The sequence below is a fragment of the Vanellus vanellus genome, assembly GCF_965231255.1.
Source record: "Vanellus vanellus genome assembly, chromosome: 8".
NCBI classification, from domain to species: Eukaryota; Metazoa; Chordata; class Aves; order Charadriiformes; family Charadriidae; genus Vanellus; species Vanellus vanellus.
In genome coordinates this window covers 27,963,617-27,985,876 of record NC_138913.1, presented here as the reverse complement: position 1 = coordinate 27,985,876, position 22,260 = coordinate 27,963,617, and the positions used below count along the sequence as shown (strand labels likewise).

At 37.6% G+C, this 22,260-nt stretch overlaps 1 protein-coding gene across 2 annotated transcripts in view; it reads right to left on the bottom strand.

The window, feature by feature from the left end:
* Window positions 1–22,260, bottom strand: part of ARMC8 (armadillo repeat containing 8) — a 77,405-nt gene that overhangs the window by 46,095 nt on the left and 9,050 nt on the right. For both annotated transcript variants that reach the window (XM_082486954.1, XM_082486953.1), the window contains exon 3: window positions 14,693–14,764. In XM_082486954.1, coding sequence (XP_082343080.1) covers window positions 14,693–14,764 — 72 coding nt within the window. The remainder of the gene's footprint in view (window positions 1–14,692; window positions 14,765–22,260) is intronic.

The window sequence follows — 22,260 nt, the reverse complement described above, 5'->3', positions numbered from 1 at the left end:
GTGCAAATGCAAAATTAACCTTACCTATATTATTGGCTTCTGGAAAACGAATAAAAAAAGGAATAAAAATTATACTTAAGGCAATTAAATTACATGTTTCTAAAGCTACAAATTCTGGTACTGTATTCTTTTAAGTATCAGCTGCACTATATTCAAGGTAAAGACTAGCACTGTTTCTGAAAGACCACAAAAGAAGCAAAATACATAATCAATGTTATGTAAAAAAAGAATAAAAGCATTCCAATTCCAGCCTGAATGGGACAGAATAGCCTTGCATGAGTACTACTTAAAAAAAAAAAAAAAAAAAAAAAAAAAAAAAAAAAAAAATCGACAGCTGGTTTTGTATTCTGCCTTCTAGATCAGGTAAGGCAGCAGAAGCCTCGAACCAAGAAATAAAAATCCCAAGAAAAGAATCAAGACTAAACCCACCCTTTCACTAATTATTTTCTATCAAGCTTAGCAAGCCATTCAACAAGCTTTTCAGGTTGTCTGGGGAATGCTAGGAGACTCCTCTGATGTAAGCATTGGTAAATATGGACCTAATTACTAATTTAAAACTGCCAGTAAGTCACCTTTTTTTTTTTAAAAAAAAAAAAAAAAAGCTTTCAATAACCCAGACATCAATTTAGAAATGAAGAATATTTCCTTCCATTTTCACTATGAAGCCCTGAAAACCTCCTCCGAGATGCATCTTCCCTGTACAGATCACACCAATAACCTTCTCTGAGCATTAAGGACTTCAATAAATAACCTGTTCCTTGTAACCAGAAATGTTCAGTCATAGAATCACAGGATAGAATCATACAATCGTTTAGGTTGGAAAAGACTAAGAACATTGAGCTCAGCCATTAACCTAGCATTGCCCAGTCCACCACTACACCATGTCCCTCAGCACCACATCTACACATCTTTTGAAGACCTGCAGGGATGGCGACTCCACCACTTCCCCGGGCAGACTGTTCTGCTGTTTGATAACCCTTTCAGAAAAGAAATGTTTCCTAATATTCATCCTAAACCTCACCTGGTGCAACTTGAGGCCATTTCCTCTCGTGCTATCGCTTGTTCCTTGGGAGAAGAAACCGACATCCCCTTGCTCCAACCTCCCTTCAGGTAGTTGTAGAGAGAGATAAGGTCTCCCCTCAGCCCCCTTTTCTTCAGGCTGAATACCCCCAGTTCCCTCAGCTGCTCCTCATAGGCATTGTTCTCCAGACCCCTCACCAGCTTTGTTGCCCTTCTCTGGACACGCTCCAGCCCCTCAATGTCATGTCCTAAAATACCTTTTTTTTTTTTTTTTTTTTTTTTTTTTTAAAAGGAATGTTTGAAAAATCCAAAAGCACCCTAAATTCTGAGGGTGGTTTACTTCCAAAGAAAATAATTGCTATTTTCTTTCCCATTAACACTCCGCGCTTCGACAAGCTATGTTAGAGAGTGAAAATGAAACATGCTGACTATAGTCTATAGTCTTCCTATGTGTTTAAAATAGAAATCCTTAAGTAAGCTTTGTAAGTAGTGAAGAGGAAAATTTAAGTTCAGATTTTACATACATGAAGTTTTTGAATTATTACTCACATCCTTTTCTAGGTCTTTCAAATATGCTTTTGTTTCAGATCAGGTTTTGCAGGGAGCTAGATGTCCATATTATAACATTTTCTGTTTGTTTCTTGAAAAGAGACAACTGACATCAAGTAACATTGAAAATTAAGTAGTTAAATGACAAACTATAAAATTATGAAAAGTTTCAAGTGAGGAGAACCCATGTAATTGGTAAAGATGAAATTGTGCATTAATAAACTACTATTAAACATTAATGACAAAGACCACATCCTTCTATTGTCACAAGGAACACGGGGTTAGCACACTAATGTACATCCTGGACTGGTTTGTTGTTTCCAGGGTTTGGCATAGACAAATTCGGCACAGATGTTTGTAATACATTCCTCCCATGTATTAATATTAAAAGGATAAAAATGCAGAAAAACGGCATGTGCATGCAGGGGATAAAAGGGAATGTCATAATTTGGATTTTGGAAATTAAAAAAAAAAAATTACTAAGGTTTATAGTCCACATTTTTTAAGTACACAATGTCCCTGCTTAACCTGGATCCCTTACCTCCAGCCTTATCAGCCAGCCATTCAACTTCTACTAAACCTGCAGAAATACTGGAACAAGGCCCTGCTAGAACCACCATACTCACTTCTGTAGAGCCCGAGAGCTTCAGAAGATACCAAAACCACAGAACAGATATTCTAAAACAACAAAAAGATGCCAATATTCTTGTTGACCCACTCTTCAGCCTGTGATCCCGCAGTAAAGCTCATTACAACGAGACAGGAAATTAAATAAAGCTAATGGAAAGATCCTGCAACATCTTCATGAACATTAATCCAAGGTTTGATGCTAATTAGTTTAAAATGCAATATTTGGACTTTTTCAAGCTTCTAGAAGGCTTCCCTAAGATCTTTTCCTCTAATGTTTATACAGAATACAATTTCTTCCACTTGTCCCTGCTCTTCTAAGAGCAATTAACTGATTAAAGCCTCTTTCTCAGATGTCAGTAATGGTATCCAGGCAATCATATCTAAATGAGGTAGGACAGCAAATCCACCCAGAGAGATACTTCAATGAACTCCAGGAACAACTATGCCTAGAAACCAAAAATAAGGTCAGCCGGAGGCGTGATGTATTTTGAACAACTGATAGGGGTTCATCTAGGAAAACCACGCAATATTCTAGATAAAGTAGAAGACTTTCAAGGAAAGTAGCTGCTGAACAAAGGGTAACTACAGTGGCTTAGCAAGGAAGATAAAACAGTTCAGTTTTCCTTTCTTTTGAAGATCATTGAGATGGGTGTGGTGCATCAGAGTTGTGCACTATAAGACGGACTTGCATGATTTAGACCTCAGTCTGAACACAGACCTCACAGTTTGCTAAAAATAACAGAAATTTACTTTTTGACATTCCATCCCACCTACAAGTTGTCACAAAAAAAAAAAATCTCTGAAGTTCTTAAAATACCTGGGAAGGAGATGAAACTCAGCTGTTAGTAAAAGAACATTTTCAGTACTTCAACAAGCCCCATAAGCAGGGGGGTGGAAAGAGAGCTCAGGGTAACAACTCAAATTAGAGTACCATGGATCTTAAGGTACCTTTTATTAAAGTATATCAATAAATAAAAGCTTTAATTCCATCATGATTATCTGAATATTTACTACTACTCCCCTTGCAAACAGATGAATGCACCATTTGCTGGAATAATCATGATTTCTTATACACCTTGGAAGATGCGATGAATATACAGACAAAGGTACTACTGAGGCATATGATTTGCTGTTGCCTTACAGAATACTGAATAAAAAGTTAACACATGTGTAGAGGTTGACCTCCGAACACATGGGAAGTCCCAGTGAGCATCAACCCCAAACTGTAAACTGAATTAAAGTAGCAGAGTAGACCAAACAAGATAGGACAACATACACATTTTTCAAAAACTGTTCCTTTTAATGGATTTTAAGCATTACTTTTCAAACAGAATAACAGGAAGCAATCACTGGCCACAGAATTTTCCAAAGCAAGAACTAAATATGATTTTAAAAGTACAGAATAATTTCTGTAAAATATCTGAAGTGACAAATTAAATAGTTATGGATTCTTACACACAAGGATGCAAAAATGAGTGATTCTTATTGACAGTTAGTCAAAGAAATGTATCCTAAATTGAGATGTCACAGTCCCACTTTCGAAAGCAACAAGTTAATTAAAAAAAATCTCCAAAAGCTAGATCTAAGGGGCCTGGGCTAACTCTACTACCAAGCTAAGAAAACCTACAAAGTAAAGATAACTGCTTCTGAAAATTTTCATGCAAAGGAAATAGTACCTGACAGTTTTTTAAAAAAAACCAATTTGAGAAATGTGATGGTAGGGCTCAGCTTTGAACTATACTACTGAAAATGTTCCAACTACTTAAATGTCTGTAAAGAAGACTAACACAAACACTCCACTGATGTGGATTACAGAGAAAAACATCCTTCTACTTCTACAGTATTATAGTCCTGCAAGCAGTAAGGAAGTAAGCAGTAAAGAAAGATTTTCCTTTAGAAACAAAACAAGGAGTCTCAGTTTACAGCCCTAGTAATTTATTCTAATCCTCAGACTTAGTCACTTACATTGATATGCTATGATTTGTTCTATATACATCACATAACTTGCATCCAATCTGATTTTTATTCACTTAACTAAATCCAGTGTTGGAGCATTACAGTATCTTCTGAGCTGTAAGAATTCTGAATTAAAGAAAAAAAAAAAACCCACCATAACTTTTTCATGTCAAAGTAAACAAAGACTATACTGAACTTCTTCCTCGCCTTTCTCTTTAATGATCAGTTTCATTTGAAAGTAATTCTTGCTACTCTACATTGAGCCATTGCAGTCTGATTGAACTTTTTATAACATAAATACTTTCATTCAGCGTGTAACACTCTGCTAACCCTCTTCCCAGTTCTCACCCCAAGGTGTTACCAGCTCTCTAAAGCTGCTCACATGCACGCGCTTTTAGAGTGACTTGAAGGATACTGAAGTTGCTACAGTACGGCCTCTCCTTTTTGTTACTAGATAAACATGTTCACATCCAAGTCCATTAGCACTGTCAAATCTGCAGTCTGTATGACCTAAATGTATTCTATTTCCCCCCTCCAAGACCACAAGCCATTTAACAAAAAATAAATACACCCTTTCTTTGCAGCCATTTACACGAGAATATGTGGGATCAACACACAACCCCTGAAGCCCAACGGAAGTGAATTTACACTAACACTACTCAAACCTTTTAACTTCCACAGTGAATTACACTGATTCAGTTTAGCATTATTTTAAAGTGTAATACAGGCTCAAATATTTTAGAGGATTAGGACTGTTGCCTTCAAAGTAAGGCTATTTTTGAGATGATACAAGCTTTTTGTTTTACAAGAAATGTGTTAATAGGCATTTATAAAGCAACTTCTTCGTCCAGTCTTGCTTCAACCGTCTTACCACTTTGCTCAAGACTGATGTCTTATGTGTAAGATCATCGTTGAACTGTTCATTCCATTTACCTTTATAAACTACTAACATGCAAACTTTATTTGAAGTCTTCCAGAAATTCCTCCATGGAAATACTTTTTCCATATTAAAACATCAGTGAATCAGACTATGACCACCATCTGAAAAACTACTGTTCATTTAGACAAACCTATTTTAAAAGGTTTTTGTCTGAGAATGCTAAGCAACCTTAAAACAAAAACCAAGCTATGTTCCGACTTCCCATTCCCCCGCATTTTGAAATTCTCCATTGTATACAAAGTGGCTACACTATATTCCTACTCTTTGACATCACCACCCAACATTCAGTATCTGCACAGGAAAGAGAACGTCAAGAATATATTTTTGAATACTTTTTTTTTTTTTTCCAGACCTGACTCTTACAGCTCCTTAGGAACAGATACCATGAAATATCATAAAGCTACCTTTTTCATTCTGTTTTTAAAACTGCAACTTAAAATTCTAATAAAAATACACACTTTAAAAGGTGCCATTAGAAGTACAGCTTATACCAACAACTTCCTTTTTGCTAACAGAAAAGGCACTTTAGAGATAGAGGGCTGCACAGCTTTTAAACAAAAACAGCTCTAATGTAATTCTAATACAAGTATTTGCCTTGACTCACCTGTATGCATAGCTGGGTTAGAACAATACCTTGTTCCAGTTATACATAACCCTCATGATGAGGGTTATTCCTCATAAAGAGACATAGAATTATGTAAACAGGCCTTGACTCTTGACTTGCTTTGGAGAAAAAAAAAAAAAAAAAAAAAAGGCAAGGAGAACCACAGGAGGCCTGTTAGACCCTCTGCTCTCCACCTCTTTCACCACTCTAGAGCAAAGGAAGCCTTTAAAAATACTACCATCGCAGATAAAGCTCCTTCACCTAAGCGCACAAACCACTATGTTTGGGCACAGATCCCTACCCTACGGAGTACAGGACACAGAAAATCCCAATGTGAAGCGCAGCCAGGAACAGAACAAGGCATCAGGAAACAACTGTGTCTTGCTGTTTTAAGGATGACCATGAAAGTTAGACATAACACTTCACTAATGTGCAATGACAGACCTGGTAATACTATGTCCAAATGTACCATCCAAGTTCTTGAAAGGAAGATGGTAACATGCCAGAGATGATGAATGTTTCAAAAGATGTGCATAATTGGTAACTAGTATACTTATTAACACCACCTGCAGTGGTCCTGCAGTACAAGTTGATCTGAACACCTCACAACTTCTGCCCAGTCAGGAGGTCGATTAGGTGGGCACTAAGGATCACAGAATCGGAGCTGTAAGGAATCTTGACAGATCCTCTAGTCGCTGACCTTGCTCCAAGGCAGGATCATCAATCATTAAGTCCTTGGAAGTTAGTGTCTTGCATGTTTTTCAATACTTTCATCAGTGGAGATGCATCACATTGTCCCCACCAGCAGCACTTCAGCACCACAAGGCGTAGATGTACATACATTTCTCTACTACTACGGGGCAGTCTCACTCTCACCTATGTTTGTGCTCATTTGTCACCTTTTTTTAACTCAACAGAACACTTGCCTTCTTGTGAATGTCTGCTTTTCTGTGATTATTGAGCTGCAGCCGTTTTCTGTGCAGTCACACAAACATCAACACAAGAATCGGTAGCAGGATATGACCAGAAGCATAGAGGGGTGGTTCTGTGACATAACCCTCTGTGATAAGAGACCTGTTAAATCAACTTGGCTTTTCACCTGCACCTTTATATACTCTGCCTGGGTCAGAGCCACCAAAGGCATTTTCAGTAGTGTAACAAAGTCCTAATCCCAAGGCAACAGAAAGAGGAGATGAAAGCTATAGAAGCTGCACTTCTAACAACAAAGGTTTTCAGACAAAGGAAGGCAAGAAAGGAGTTGCTACTGAGCACTGAGGAATTAGGGACAAGATTACTCCAAGAAATACTAATTTCAGAGAAGAAAGATGCTAAGCAAAAATAAAGAAAAAGCTCAAAACACACTCATGAAGCTTGAAGGCCCATTTGAGTCTAAGTCATCACCTCATCAAATTATGTTTAAAAAGGAAGGTGGCACTGGGACAAGAAGGTGTTTGCATGTTGGTATTCAGCAACCCTTCTCTAAGCAATAAACTTCCACCTGCAAAAAAAAAAACCAAACCAAAACAAAAAAAAAACAACCAACCCCATCTCATGTTTGTGCTGTGTATCCAAATGGTTTCCCTCTGAAAAAGACCAAGTTGAAGATGTACAAATACTGGAAGGCAAACTGGAGATCAGAACTGGAGTAGATCCCAATATTTTCTGGCTTTGGACACAACCTCTGCCAAAAACTACCTTATAAAAGATGTAACAAGCTAAAAAGATTGTAATTATTTTGTGCATCGCTCAGCACACCATGTCTCTCTTCCGGAGAAGAGATATATAACACACTTTCTTCTGCAGTTAAGAGACATCTAGTGCCAAAACAATTCATATGATGATTACTGATAGACCTATGGTTTTGTTAGAACAATCAAACCAACTCTTCTTCAAAATAGTAGTTTCCAGATTTAAAATGTTTTTGTTCCCCAGAGTATCAACTGACCAAGGTAAGCTTAACAGATTCCTAGCCTTCTGCAAAATGCAACTTTTCTATCCTAAAAAAAAACCCAAAAAACAAACACAACACCAAAAAACCCCACGCTATACCACTTTGATCCCTTTATTGGTAAGAATTTAAAATCTAGGAAAAAAGTTACAACACCTAAATCTGATACTCAAAATTGGCATAGTTCTTTTGTAGCTTAAATTATTTATGGCTTTTTTTTCTTTTTATGCCTTCCAGCTTGATTTCTGAACACTGCTCATTCCTGCTAGAAAAACAGATCCTGTCACACATATTAGGACAAGTTACCTGGCATATCAAAGTCCAGCTTATCACCCAAAACACAAAAAATACTAATATTGCCAGCTTCATACCTGTCATTGCACTAACATTTCTAGAGTTGCTCTTTCTCTAGGCCTCAAATTATAAATCTTTCTCCATGTCTGCAGGAGCGACTGCAGGCATGCTTCACCCCCTTGTGTTTAAGAATGGTTCATGTTTTATACTCTTTTTAACAAATGGTGTTGCACAGACAAATTAGACGTGAAGGACGAGGTTTCTTCTCCCTCTTCCACGTCATGAAAGTAATTGCCCATTCCCTTTTCCTCAAAGGAAAGCGTGTGTGGTGAATCTAGAAATCCCCCAAAGGTGCAGTTCTTCATGTTTTTATTACTGTACTGAATCCTGGGGTTGTATGATTCATCAGAACTGGCAACCCTGCAATATTCTTCATCCTTTATCTAGAGAAACAATACCCAGCTACTAAGGATTTTTTACCTTTTTAGAATTAACAAAGAAACTGAGAAAATAAACCATCGGATACAAAAACAGTCAACAGCAGATATCATTTACCGTCAGTCACTCGGATAATAAATAAAAAACCACATAGAAGTTAAGTATTTCTCATGCCAGTTTCCACCATTCACTGGCCCTTTCCACTTCACAATACCAGAACTTTTCCAATAAGATAACTCTTTTTTGGTGGTTACTTTAAGATCAGAAACTCGAAAACATTCAAGAAATTATCTGCTGTCATTGCTAAACCTAACCAGATCTGTCTAGTAACCCAGCCTTAGACTGTAGGGAAAACTGATGGCTAAGTTTGTTCTCTGAAGCAGTTCAACAGCTTTACTGCCCCAGGTACAAAGAAGAAAAAGTCATGGCGATCTATACAAGTTAACTCCAAATCTGTGACTGTGGTATTTCTTCTTCAACAAAATTCAGTATCAGGTCCGTGGATCGGTGCATACCTCCATAGGTGGTTTAGAGAATCTTTGTCTAAAACCATTTTGGGATAGCACTGGCTTGAATACTGCTATGTCTAATCTTAATCAGCCAGTAATTAGAGATTTGCACGACCGTGTGCACCAAGCACAACACACATACGCACAAATACATCTTTCGTGCATAATTTCAGCATATAAAGTTAAATTAAAAAAATTAAGACTTCCATTGAAACCATACCCTCACTCATGAGGGATCGTTTCGTTATACTAGCTAACGATGCGTTTGGAGCTGAATACTCAGGCAAGTGCTAATACATCCTGTCTGTACAGGAGATGGTTCTGTGAAGCATCCCTACAGTTAAAGGATGGCCAGTCCGTTAGGAGTAGCATTATAAAAGACACTAATTAAAAGAACTTCTAGAGCGAGTGCCTGAATTCAAGGATAACCCCAAGGAACAACTAGACATATAATAAAGGCAGTTCTTCATTAAATCAGATTACAGAATCACAGAATAGATGATGCTGGAGGGGACCTCTGGAGGTCATGTAGTCCATCCTCAAAGCAGGATCAGATAGAGCAGGTTGCTCAATATTCCAGCCATGAGGCCAAGCTTTCCAGGACACAAACTAACAGACATACTTCCTTGGTGTTAAACTAAAGTCGTACTGGCTACATGCACAAGCCTCTTTATTCCTAAATATCCAAACACAGGGAGTTTGTTGCTTATCTTCTACAGTAAATGAGTTGTTTAACTAAGAACGTTATGGGACAAGCTGAAAGCAACAGGGTGGGTTTTTTCACCCCACAGCCCTACAGCTGTCCTCACAACAGTCAGCATCCCAGTATGAAAGTATTCGGTACGTAAGGGTGCTCTTCTGCTAAGCTCCATGCAGGATCAAGTATCAACATCATGGGTCATTTACAAATTTGTAATACCATGCATTTAAACAGAGAATTGATCAGGATACTTGTGAGCTATGCAAAACCATCCTGTTTAAGTTTTCTTTTTAAATCTTGAAACAAAAGGAACACACACTCAAACTTTTCAAACACTATCAAAGATATGTGAATTCCTCTACTTACTTATCAGTACATCAGTTTTAATTTTCCAGTATTTGCCAGCCAATACTGCACGCAAAATCTTCTTTACAGATACTTTTCTTATGTTCAATGTAGACACTAGCCTATATAAAATCCTTTTCCTTAGCTGGCAGACTTTGGGATGTAACAGAACCTTCTACTTGAGAGGTATCTTCTCATTTTATTAGTAGGTTACACAGTTATTGAAGCAGCAGTCTTAATTTTTGGCAAACTCTAAAAGAACACGGCCTGTAGGAATTTGATTATGTTTAACAATAAACTGGAACATAAAATATCACAGGTGTCCATGTTGGTGTGCTCACAGCCCTAGAAACCAGTTAAAGCCCCAGCAAATTCTTACTAGTTTTCACTTCCACAAACAACCTGACAGTATGCTTCGCAGAATTCAAATTTCAAGTAATGGAATGGATAAGAGTTCATCAGCTGTTCTCATGTCATTTAAAATGTGCTCCAAAGAAATTAAAAAATAATCAAAAAACCCCAATAGTTAGACAGAACCCCTAATAAACAACTTAGGGAAAGGTGAGGTGCACCTACCTAGAAATAGGTCTTTAGCTTTGGGAAGAAGTACACTACCACGTTACAGCTCCAAACAACTGACTTTACGCCTTAAGACTTTGGAGAACAATCAGCTGGAAGTTAAAAAATCAGTTTTGGTAAGTGACAAGAATGATTTAGTGTTTTTGTTAAAGGTCTTGGATGGTTAGGTTTAAGATTTGATTTTAAAAACTCTGTATTCATTTTGCAGCAAAGGAATAACTGACGCTCTCAATGAGAAACTTGCTCTTAAGTGGATTAGACTTTAAATATTAAACTCTCAGTAATGATTAGACAAGTAATAACTTGATTCAGCTAACATTTTTGACAAAATAGCACAGGTCAGAGCTTTAACGGGTAATCACAACATACAAGAAGACAAAGCTATGCTCTGCTGACTGGAATTTAACATTGCCTTCTCTACACTCTGCCGTCTACCAGAAGATGGAAGAGGAAGAGGGAAATACATCACAGGCTTGAAAGGCCCCATCGTTGACTGGATTACAAACCACTCAATGCCGTACCTTTCAGGGTACCAGAAAGCGGTCCACAGACCACTCTGCAAAACAGAGTTATCAAAAACTTACTCACATGTTCATTTCATTGAATGTTTTTCTTTTCCAATTCCATCTCAGTAAGCCAGAGGCTTTAGACTGTTTACTGCAGAATTCAGAAAGAGCTTGAGAGCAATAATTTCTGCCTACAAGAGAACCTAACCTACTCACTAATTCAGTGGCCTTAAAACACAGCTGATATGCAGTTTGTGGGTAAGTGTATAAAGGAGGCCTCAAGTTACCACAGAGCAGGGAGGGAAAGACTACTTAGATTCTGAAGTTCTGTCAAAGAATGGCAAGATACCTGCGTGGTCCTGGCAACCACTTAAGTGAGAGTCTTTAGTTTCTCTACGCCTCAGGTGTTATTAAGTGGCTATGAATACAATGACAATACGATTGTCAATTCAGACTCCACAATAAACAAGCATTTTTCCGGGCTCTATTACAAACTCCACCAGAAAGGGGCGTTGATTACAACTCAGAGGATTGGGAGCCAGCCGCACTGCAGACTAACTGCTACTAAATGAACATTGTTTCGTTAAGTCAGAAGTCCTATGAAGATGACTTAGAAAAGAACAATTTACATTTGAATGGAGGACTCAACATTTTCCTGAGATTATGGAGGTAAGACCGACTGACAAAAAGCTTGGACTCTGAAGAGGTGTCTAAAAGTTGATAGGCACGAGAGCCGCAGTATTTGTTCTTATAAAACTGTCAACTGACAGAGCACACCAATAATTAGTATGGACCTCCTCATTTTCTGCTAGTGCTTACATGGGGTAGAAGGAAAAAAAAAAAAACCCTAGAAAGTGTAAGGACAGTACAAGTAGTAAACCATTTTTAGGCAAAGCTGACCTTTTGGTTTAAGTTGGCCTGCCACTGAAAGAACTTGGGTTTACGGCATTAAAATACCACCCCCCACCCCCTCGAACTTTAGACATTTTATTTCATGGGACTGCTAATAAAAAGTAACAGTTTCAAAAAGTAAAATTTCTGCAGTCCTGACAGAGGTGCCTGAGGCCATCATTTCATGAGAATGTAAAGGAGTAGATTCTGTAGAGAGGAAGAGACACAGAAAATCTTTTCTTAAGAAACAAAATCCACATACAGGCTGGCTATATGTATACTCTTACTACCTAGGACCATGTTTGTGTACACATTTGTATAATACTTAATACTTCATAGTTCTTAAGTCCAGACACAGCAATTCTACAAGCTTTCTTCAATCAACTTTGTTTTTTTGAGCACCCTCTTCAGAACAAATGGACAAGAAGTGACCATAGGTCAGACCGAACTTCAAAGGGACAAAAAAAATAAATCATTTAAGGTGTAGATATCTCCCTTTCTAAAGATGACACCACTAAGCAGTCAGCTCATGGACTCAAGAGGCCACTGGCGTAGAAATGACAGTGATTCAACCATTCTTCCCCAACATTTTTTTCCTGTACGGAAATCTTCACAGGACTTTGCATTTCTTTCCAACCAAGCATTTCTTTCCAACCAAGCAGCAGTCTAAATATTTTAAAATAATACAGTTACTTCATACCTACCGGTAGTATTTGGCCCAACTTCAAACAAAAGATATCTCCTAGACTTTTCTCCAAACCTCCTATGAGTCTGTTCTAATATTTGAACATACTGTTTTCTTTTCCACTAAGTGACAGAAATCTGAAGGGGTTCTTTGGGTCTAAAGGGTCTCTTCTGCCAGCTTGCTGGAGGAATACTTGGGGAAGAAGAGAGAAGCAAGAAATGAGTAAAGAAGCAGCTGAACTACAGGACAAAGCAGCAGCAGCAGAATTCTAACAATCCCCATGCCATTACAGAAAAGAATCAACTTCCCTTGGGAGGCTGCAATCTAACTCTGAAAAGAAAACTGTTCTCTTCGTTGACTTTGCAGAGGAGACTCAAAACAAAGAATGCTAATTTGCTTACCCCTGTTCTTACTGAGGGAAGTGTTTGACTTTGCAGATTGGAATTCCAAAGGTTTCCATACTCTAACAGCTTCAGTGGCCATTTCATGAATTAGAAGGCATGTCAAAAAAGCCAATGAATTCCCATCACCTTGTTAGAAAGAACGATAGAAGTTCTCTAATCCAAATGGTCTATAATCTATTTAAGTCTGTCTGCAACACCTTGAAGAAATTCTAGAGCCTTCAGAAAGGCATTTGAGGGTAGATGATGCCACTTAAGTTTTCGCCAGCGAGAATCCTCTTTTCTCACAATAATCCAGCCAATTTACCTTCATATATACCTCTAGTCTGAAAAGCCTTGACATTAGATTTGCTGTGATTTGAGGATAACTTGTACTGAAGTGAGGACAAGCGTGACAGTTTACCTTTGAAGGCATCCAGTCATTTATTTGCAGTTATTGGTTAACCACATAATTTACTTGGGCAGCCAGAAGGCATTAACAACAGAAAAAAACCAAACTTATAGATTTTCATTGCTGGGCACAGAACAAGTAACAGCAGAAAGGGGGATAACTGAAGGAACATGAAGTCCTACAAAATTTAAGAACAGGCAGATTCTAGATGTGAAAGTTGGATCTTCTGTCACTTTGAAAATGAGAACCACAAGAATTAACAGCAGTTGCAAGAATCCTTTAGGGCCTCTTGCTAAAAAAAAAAAAAAAAAACAAAACACCACAAACCAAAAAAACCACCTTAAACTTTGCATAATCTTCAAGAAATGTCCACTTCAATCTTTTCATCTCATGTGAAATCTTCTCTTCGTCTGTATATTTGGTCAAAATGGAAGATAATTCAGTAGGATTTGTAGGGGGTGCTTCTCAACAGCTAATCCCTAGAGAGTTTAAAGGGCTAGCCTTGACACAAACTCAATCTCTAAATGAGAAGATATTCCCTGCAAATAAAACAAGTTTTTTGACAAACCAGAAGAGACTTTCTCAAGCAGGACAATTTGGGACCTAATTGCTCTTTAAGTGAAAGGATCATAGTTTGGTAACATACTGCTAGCACAGGTAATGCAATGTTCAATGTTTTCCTTCTCCATTGCTGTAAATCGTGGCTGAAAGAAAGCTGGAGGAGAAGAGGGGTGAAATGAAAGCTGAAGTGAGCAATCCAGCCGCTCAAATTACCTGTTAAATTTGTACTAGTAGAATGAGGATCCAGAAAATGTTAACATCAGCTGAAGCAGTAATTCAGCAATAAAATACGATCAATGTTTTTTTAATTGTCTGAAGCAGGTGGAGAAGACAAGCAAACTATGTGAGATTTTGTTAATTTTAAAATTATATTTTTAACATAAACTTACACATTTTCACTTGTGAACTCACCAGGCAATTGGCTGAAGAACAGTAATGAGATACAACCACTTTCATCCGTCATTAATATCAATGTCATAAATTAATTTCATTCCTGAGCTGGTAAAGTTTAATAAAAATCACCAAGACTGCTTTAGAGAATTCTATGAAATTCTAAATTAAAAGCATTACTCAACAGCCTGTTCTGTAATACACGAGTTTAACAGATATTTCAAGTCTCTCTCAGTTACATTAAAGAAAGTATGCAGTCAACTACAATCACAGTTAAAAAAGGTGCCTTTGATCTAAGGATCATTATTCCAGACCTGTTGTGAATCAGTGAAAAGGAGAGTAGCAAAGGACATACCTTGGAACTGCTCCCAAAACAATCAAGTTGGCTTTTTGTTTGTTGTTTCCAATTACAGCATTTTTCATATCTCTGTAAATCCAGAAAGAAAAACAAACCCTGGTAAATTATGCTGAGGTACTGAGGGCTTAATCTATAGAATTCACTATTTCCATGTAGGCTTATCTAGTCTTCCACATGTCCATGCTGCACCTAAAGGACTGAGTAGCACTCCAGGGCACGGTTTCCACAGCCCACAGAGCTCTGGGATTCCATTACATCCCAGCTTATGCAAGTAAGCAAAAACCCAAACTCTCTCACATGCACACCAGACATGAAAGTCTCATTATTGAGGGAAACTAGATATACTCATTTTTTGTGCCTATATATTCACTAGATTTCTAAAAGGAAAAAAAAAACAAAAACAAAAACAACACAAAACAGCACTATTTGTTGGGAAATCAAACATTGGTAATCTAAAGTATTAACCGAATATTCTACTGGGTGCAGGAAAACACAAGCAGGGGCGGGGAAGGAAAAAAGGTAAAAAAAAAAAAAAGGAAAGAAAAAAGGAACAAGGAACTATCACCAGTCTCCAGAGACCAGACTTTCACTCTCCTCTCCACCACATGCTTGCTTTTGTGAATTTCAGCAGGACACCTAAACATCTGTATATCAAAATCCCAGGAATAAAGTGGAAACAAAAGTATTTTCCTGTCTGAGAGTTACTGCAAGATTAAATACAATAAAGGCATTCATACTATGGTAAAGAAACAAGGGAAGCATTTTGGAAAGAGGACACTGGTTGCACACACTAAGAAGTCCTATGAAAATGTGTGGTTTGCAACCTTGTTGTTCAGAAAATTGCTACTAAATCCTAAAAAACATCACCACCTTTTAAAGATTTTTCTTCTTCTTTGTATGAACATATTGAACATACATGAACATCCAGAGAATTTGAAAGAAAGGTAGCAACTTATGACCAGTTTCAGAAAATCTAGATGACACATTTCTAGGAAACTTCCAAGTTTTAGGGACCTTCATAAGAGCAGAGAACAAAACCAGTCCAAATTCAGATAATTCTTCATCAGCAAAGCCCAAACCTACATTGGTTATAGTGTTAATAGTTGCAAATCTGATAAATTAATCACTGGCTAACTATGCCCATAATTAATTCAAATAATTCAGGATTTTTAGTGGTTGTTTTAAGTTAGCACATTTTCTTGCTACTACATCACTCTTTCACTTGCGATCTGCAAATTTTAAGAGATTCAGAGTAGCCCTGTTCTTTATGGTCTTTATGATCCACCCTGACCTTCATGAACAGTCCTTACGTACCCACTGAACATGCAACTCCACTGCAATAAGCAGTTGTCCCAAGTGTTAAATTCACTTCATTAGATGTATAAAAAACTTCTTAGCCAATTAGATGTATAAAAAACTTCTTAGCCAATTAGATGTATAAAAAACTTCTTAGCCAAGGCAGGCAATATCTGGACTGGCATAAACAGAACCTTTATAAACTTCAATTAGTAAAAGGTAATTACGCCTTCTTCATGAAGTGTTTTTCCATGTGACTCACTCTCCCGTTGCATAGTTATCCAGCCACAGAAGAGTGCTCTAGGAATTTCAAGCAAATGGAGACTAACTTCTCAAGTTTGGCTCGTGATCTTGGAGCTCCAACAAGGGAGCAGCATTAAAAGCAGCTGAACTGCAATTCTGTGTATCTCTTAACACAGGCAGAGTCAGGAAACCACTTCACTCATCAAGTGAGCCATTACTTAGCAGGAATCTGCCTACCCAGCACACAGTTTTACACTGTTGAGTATTAGCAGAAAACGCTGGACCTTTCTCTTGTATCTCCTGTAAGTTTGGTAACTTTACACCACAAGACAGGAGTGAGGAGAAAGAACAAGATCAGAAGACAGGCTTAGCTGGAAGCCCAAGAAAACTTAAGGAATGGACTTGAAGATTTCACTAAACTTAGAAACAGTCCTTCAGTGGTTTCTATGCTGAACGCTTGATATGAAAGTATCCCAGCAATTTTTCAAGTTTTTTAAAATACAAGAGTCAGTCCAAAACAGTGGCAGAAGCAATGATCAGAGGTCTCAAAGGAAACTGTACCAACAGGTGTGCTAGGCTCAGGTACTAAACTGCTCAGGCCACTCTACGACTTCTGAAAAGGCTACTCTCCCTGTTCTCCTTCGGCACCAGCTCTCAAAGTCACCAGAAAGGCTCCATCGTACCACATATCTACAAAGGCATCTTGAGAACCTAAAGAGAAGGTACTTGCCAAGCACTCTGAAGAATTAATAAACAGATTCTGGTGACGTTTTATTGCTCTGCTCAGGTGATTTTACAACATTATTTTGGTGTTTTTTTTGAAAAACAAACAAACAAACAAAAAAAAAAAAAAAAAAAAAAACAAACCACACACCCCAAAATCACACCACCAACAAACTTTTGTGACTCCTGCACCAACTGTACGATAGAATGGCGTGCTAACCTTATAACCATTTAATATGCAATAAGTACTGCCTATTCAAATTTGATTTAGAGACTCTTTCAGAAGTTTCAAGAACACGGCCAAGTTCCATAACACTCAAATTAAGAGGTTTAGCGAGATCACAGTCCTGGTCTGTAAATGATTCAGATGAGTTTCTCCATCCTGGTTCATAAAGTTCCTCAGAAAGGTCATGGCAGAGAGAAAAGACGTATCACAAGCTTGAGAGTTCTGACAAATCCAACACATGTACATTCGACCACTTCAACTTGCAAGGAAGTAAAATACATTCAAGTTGGTAAGGTGACCAAAAACTGTCAGAGACAGGACTCAGCAAAGATCACCATGTCTGTGTGCATTATGCCTTGGCACTCTCCAGTTCTGTGCCATCCCTTATCTCTTCAAATTTGCCACTTAGAGAAATTAACCTATTCAATACACAGGAAGATATGGAAACCAAGAATAGCCTTAAAATGCCATGATCCAATGTTAAATAGTAGACTTTTTTTTTCATTTATTACAAAAAATAATTATGCAATTCCACATTACATTTTATGGACATTTTCCTGATCAGGAAGCTAATCTCCTTAAGAAATAAAGAAGTACCATGTGCTGGTCTAGTCTACCAGGTCCTTGGTGAATCATGAACCTTGGAAAAACTGAGGGCAACTCCCTTATTTGAAAACATCGTCTCCAACAAGTTTGAACCTGACCGATTTTGGATCCAAGAGGATATGAGATTCATCCAAGGAGAAAAAGAAATAAAGATCGCTATCTTCTACAGGAGGTAACACGGAAACCTCAGAAATTTGTAGTCCAAAACTGGACACTCACTTTATTTCCAAATGTCATGCACACTGCTTCCACTTCCTACTGTGAAAAGGAGTCCGTGAAAGGAGGAAGAAGGAAACAGCAGCAAAAACACAATCACAAAGAGATGAGAACTTCAAAGAACAACACGTCTACGGTGATTCTAGGCCTAATCTGTGAGAAGACCGTGACCCAGAAGAGGGAGATACACAAACTTTCCAATAATCAGCTCCAAGATCTCAGGTAGATTATCAACCCTACTGCCAGGCGACAGCACAGCGTGAGCAGCTTCTGAAGAAAAACGCAGATCTTAGACATGTACCTAGTACATTCCAGCACTACTTAGTTTCTCAGCCTCAGAAAGGAAGCTTTCTAGAGACCCAAAAGACAAACGATGAAGCTTTCATCTGACACAGTTCTTAAGATGCATTTGAGGTTGTTTGTTTGTTTGTTTAATTCCTGTGTATTAAATCTTATAGTTTAGCTTCAAACTAAATTCAAAGTCGTGTAACAAAATAACCTGAATTGCAGTAATTTTAATGCATAGATTTAAAATCTTACAGCTGATATTTATGCCTACATTTACTAAAATGCAATAAAGTAATTTATGAGAAAAAACTGTCAAGCAGGATAATATAGACCGCCAACAGGCAAAGAAACCCTAGCTAAGCGCTTGGAAATATTGCTTCCTGAAATTCTAAACCAGCTTTCTCCATCTCCTATTGCTTCTCAAAGAAGTAAGAATATGGTTTCATCAGTTCAATCCTGTGACCAGTCAGTTTTAAGTTATGAAACTAACTACAGATGGGAAAAGCAGAAAGACCTATTTTCTTTCCTAGAAAAGGAGAAAAAAAAAATTATCAGGTGAAGTTTATCAGCTCTAACAATTTTTCGGAACATAGTAACCCAGAAGAGGTCAGTTCAACTAATTAGCTATAAACAAAATACAATGCATGCTAGTTTTGTAAGTGCATTAGCACAGTATGAGTGTTTAAAATAAAATATTTTAGGAGTACATTAAACTCATTATAAAATCTCATTTCCATCCAAATGCAGCTTGACAAGAGTTAAAAGATAAACTAATCTGCCAATCGTATATGAAGTTAACATTTTTATTCTGATAATGTGTAGTTGTTTAAAGGCACCAGATACAGCCCAATTCAGATAAGCAAGAAGCAATATTAAATATAACAATTTGGAAGTAAAATATGCCCTCTAAGTTTTCATGATTCCTAGCCAATAAAAATTAATATTATGAAATATCTTAAGTCCTGAGGAAATTAGCATTCTAGTCTGCCAATGTAAATTATTATTGTAGAAGCAACTTAAGGTGCTGAACTTTGTCCTAAGGAGAAATTAATGAAGTTCATCATCTTCCTGAAGTTGATTTTAAGTTTAGGACTCCTCCCACAAAACCATCAGAAGTGTCCGGTAGGTAGTGTGCAGGTCTCTGAACCGGTGTGAGCTAAAATTCCCCACTGAGAAAGAACAGACCTCACAAGTATTCCTAGCAAGCCCCAATACCTGCACCTCTTCTGCAAAAAGAGGTCATGAGAAAGCAACAAGAATAGACAGACTCCTCAGTGAGAATTTGGGTTTACCTATATTTTTAAATACCAAAATTCAAGCATAACCTAAGAAATTTTTAACTTCTGATAGAAAACCCTGGAGCTTTCCTACATCACCTTCTAGCAAAGCAAAACAAGAGATCTTGGAACAAACTAGACCGACTTGATGAGGAAGCGACAATAGGAACTACACGGAAAGAGGAGGAAATAACAGCTTGCACGGTATTGTCTCATCTTATGTCTTCTGAAAACACAGTAGGTAGTCATATTTAAGAGGTTCCTAGACAGAGAAGGATATCAAACATGAGGTGAACAATCACAGAAGGAAAAGTAGTCCCAGGCACTTCAAGCCAATGCTTTCACTTTTAGTATGAAACAGTTACAAGAGATTCCAAGACAATTACGCACACAGAGGAAGCATCCAAAACAATGCACTGGCAGAGTAGATTTATCTACCAGAGGCTGATCAAAATTATGAACAATAGAATGACGCAAAGCATCATTCTGAAAAGGTTTTCAGAAACCCAAAATGCAAATATCTAAAAAGCAGAGGTCCTGGTAAGGGATACAAGGACATAGTTCAAATGAGAAACTGTCTGCCCCAACTGCAGAAGAGTTTTTAAGTTTCATATCAGTTATAAGTTAATGGTACCTGGACTGGCTGGACTCGAGTCAGAAACTAACTGTGGAGCTAAAGTTTTCATAATTATGCTTTCTATAGCTTTTGCCTCCTCTTCCTTCTCCCTTCCTCCCACCCTCCCATTTGCATCAGTCCATGAAACACAATCAACAACAGGAATTAATGACAAATTTTGCATGTTAAAATATGTCCATCATTATTCTGACAGAACTAATGCCTAAGATGGACACTACTACAGCTTGAATATCTGTTAGTTACCCAACAAGTGAGTTGTTTTCTACCCCTTTAGCAGGGAGCATATTTGTACTAACATGATTACTAGTCCAACCAAGTGAATAAAATGTCAAAAACTCCTGCCAACTCAAGCAAACCACAGAAGTCATAAATCATCTTATTTTTACAGTTAATCATCAGGTTAGGAAGAAAAGTTAAGATTTCTAATCCCATTCAAAAATAGCAGTCGATGCAAAGAAAAAGATGATTTTACAGGAAAGAACAAAGTAGCACATAGAGACACAGTCACTCAACTTGTTTGAGTTTTATCACTTAGAAACTGTTACACAATTACCATACAGTGCAAACTAAAACTCAACATTTAGAGAAGGAAACCCTAAATCCATGGTTGTTCCCAATCTTAATTCTGTACTCTCAGACACTGCATAAAATCAAAGTGCTGTAGAAAAATAGCATATGGCTATAATTACAGCAATGCAGAACAGTAGCATTTAACATACATGATGCTAAAAAGCAATTGTTTCATCCAATTTCTCCATATCACAACGCCACAGAAACCACTTGAAGTCCTATCTGAAGTATCCTCATCGGAGAGGCAACTTACCTTGTCATAAGTTTTCTTGCCAAGGCAATTCTACCAAATAGAAAAGTATTTCAATGATCCACACTTGTAGTTAGAAATATTTTTACCTTATCCCTACTCTGAATCTATCCCAGCTTCCAGTACTTATTTTGCTATGCGTGTGTGACAGGCTGAAGAAAGCGCTCATATCAAATCTTTACTTCCATATAAGAGCTTACATCAGTCATTTCCCATGCTAGCCTTCTATATCAAGCTTAACAATTTAAGCTCTCTGTGTCTTTGGCTGCAGTTTCAACTCTAGTTCCTTTCAGATCGCTCGGCTGACTGACAAAACGGGAGATGCTGCTTTTCCCAGCTCTCTCTCAAGCACGTCTTATGCCTCATCCTTTGCACTGAGTCTGGAAATTGTGCTACAAGTTGCATGAGAGCACTAATCAACAGAAAAATTGCCTACTCAACCTTAAGAATGATATAGCTCAAATTTAAAATGCTTGACATCAGTGGAGGATCAGAGTTCAGCCAGCTTTTATTATGTAAACTTTTTAAACTAAAAAAAACAAACAAAACCACACAAACTATAGCTAGAGCTCTGTATTTCCAACATTTACATTTCAGCATCAATCTCTTATTTAAATAAAATAGGTTGTAACAGCAAAGAATTATCCAAAGACAGGTGTGGGGAACACAGCTGCAGTTCAGCAGAACTCTCAGAAAGAGAGAATTCCTGCTTTGTGACACCAGATCAGCAAATGCTTTTTTTCACAGGTATCCTAAAACAGCCAAACCACATGAAAAGAAGAGCCTTCACCACTGTTGCTTCAGATGAATGATTCAAACCATCAAATATAAGTAACTGTGTTACATTTTTGCTTTTTTTTTTTTTTTTAATGTCTCTATCTGCCCCCAATGACATTTCCCAGCCCAGGATGAAGTATTGCCTTCAGCATCTAGCAGTATATCCCACAGTTGAAGCAAAAATTAAGTGAAATTTCATCAAGCAAAAAGGCATCTTGTAACACTGCCTTTTTCTAGCACTATTTTTCATTCACTGTCTCTTAATTTAAAGTTATTTTTGTCCATTCTACCATTTTAAGCCCACCACTGATTATCAAAAGAATGTTGTCCACCACAAGTCATTCACATAGAGAACTCCTAAGTTTCATTCAGTACAAGAAAATACCTTAAAATGACCTTCCAGCACCTGCTTAGCTGTTCTCACATGTGAGCTCGTAATATTGTATGACACTGTCC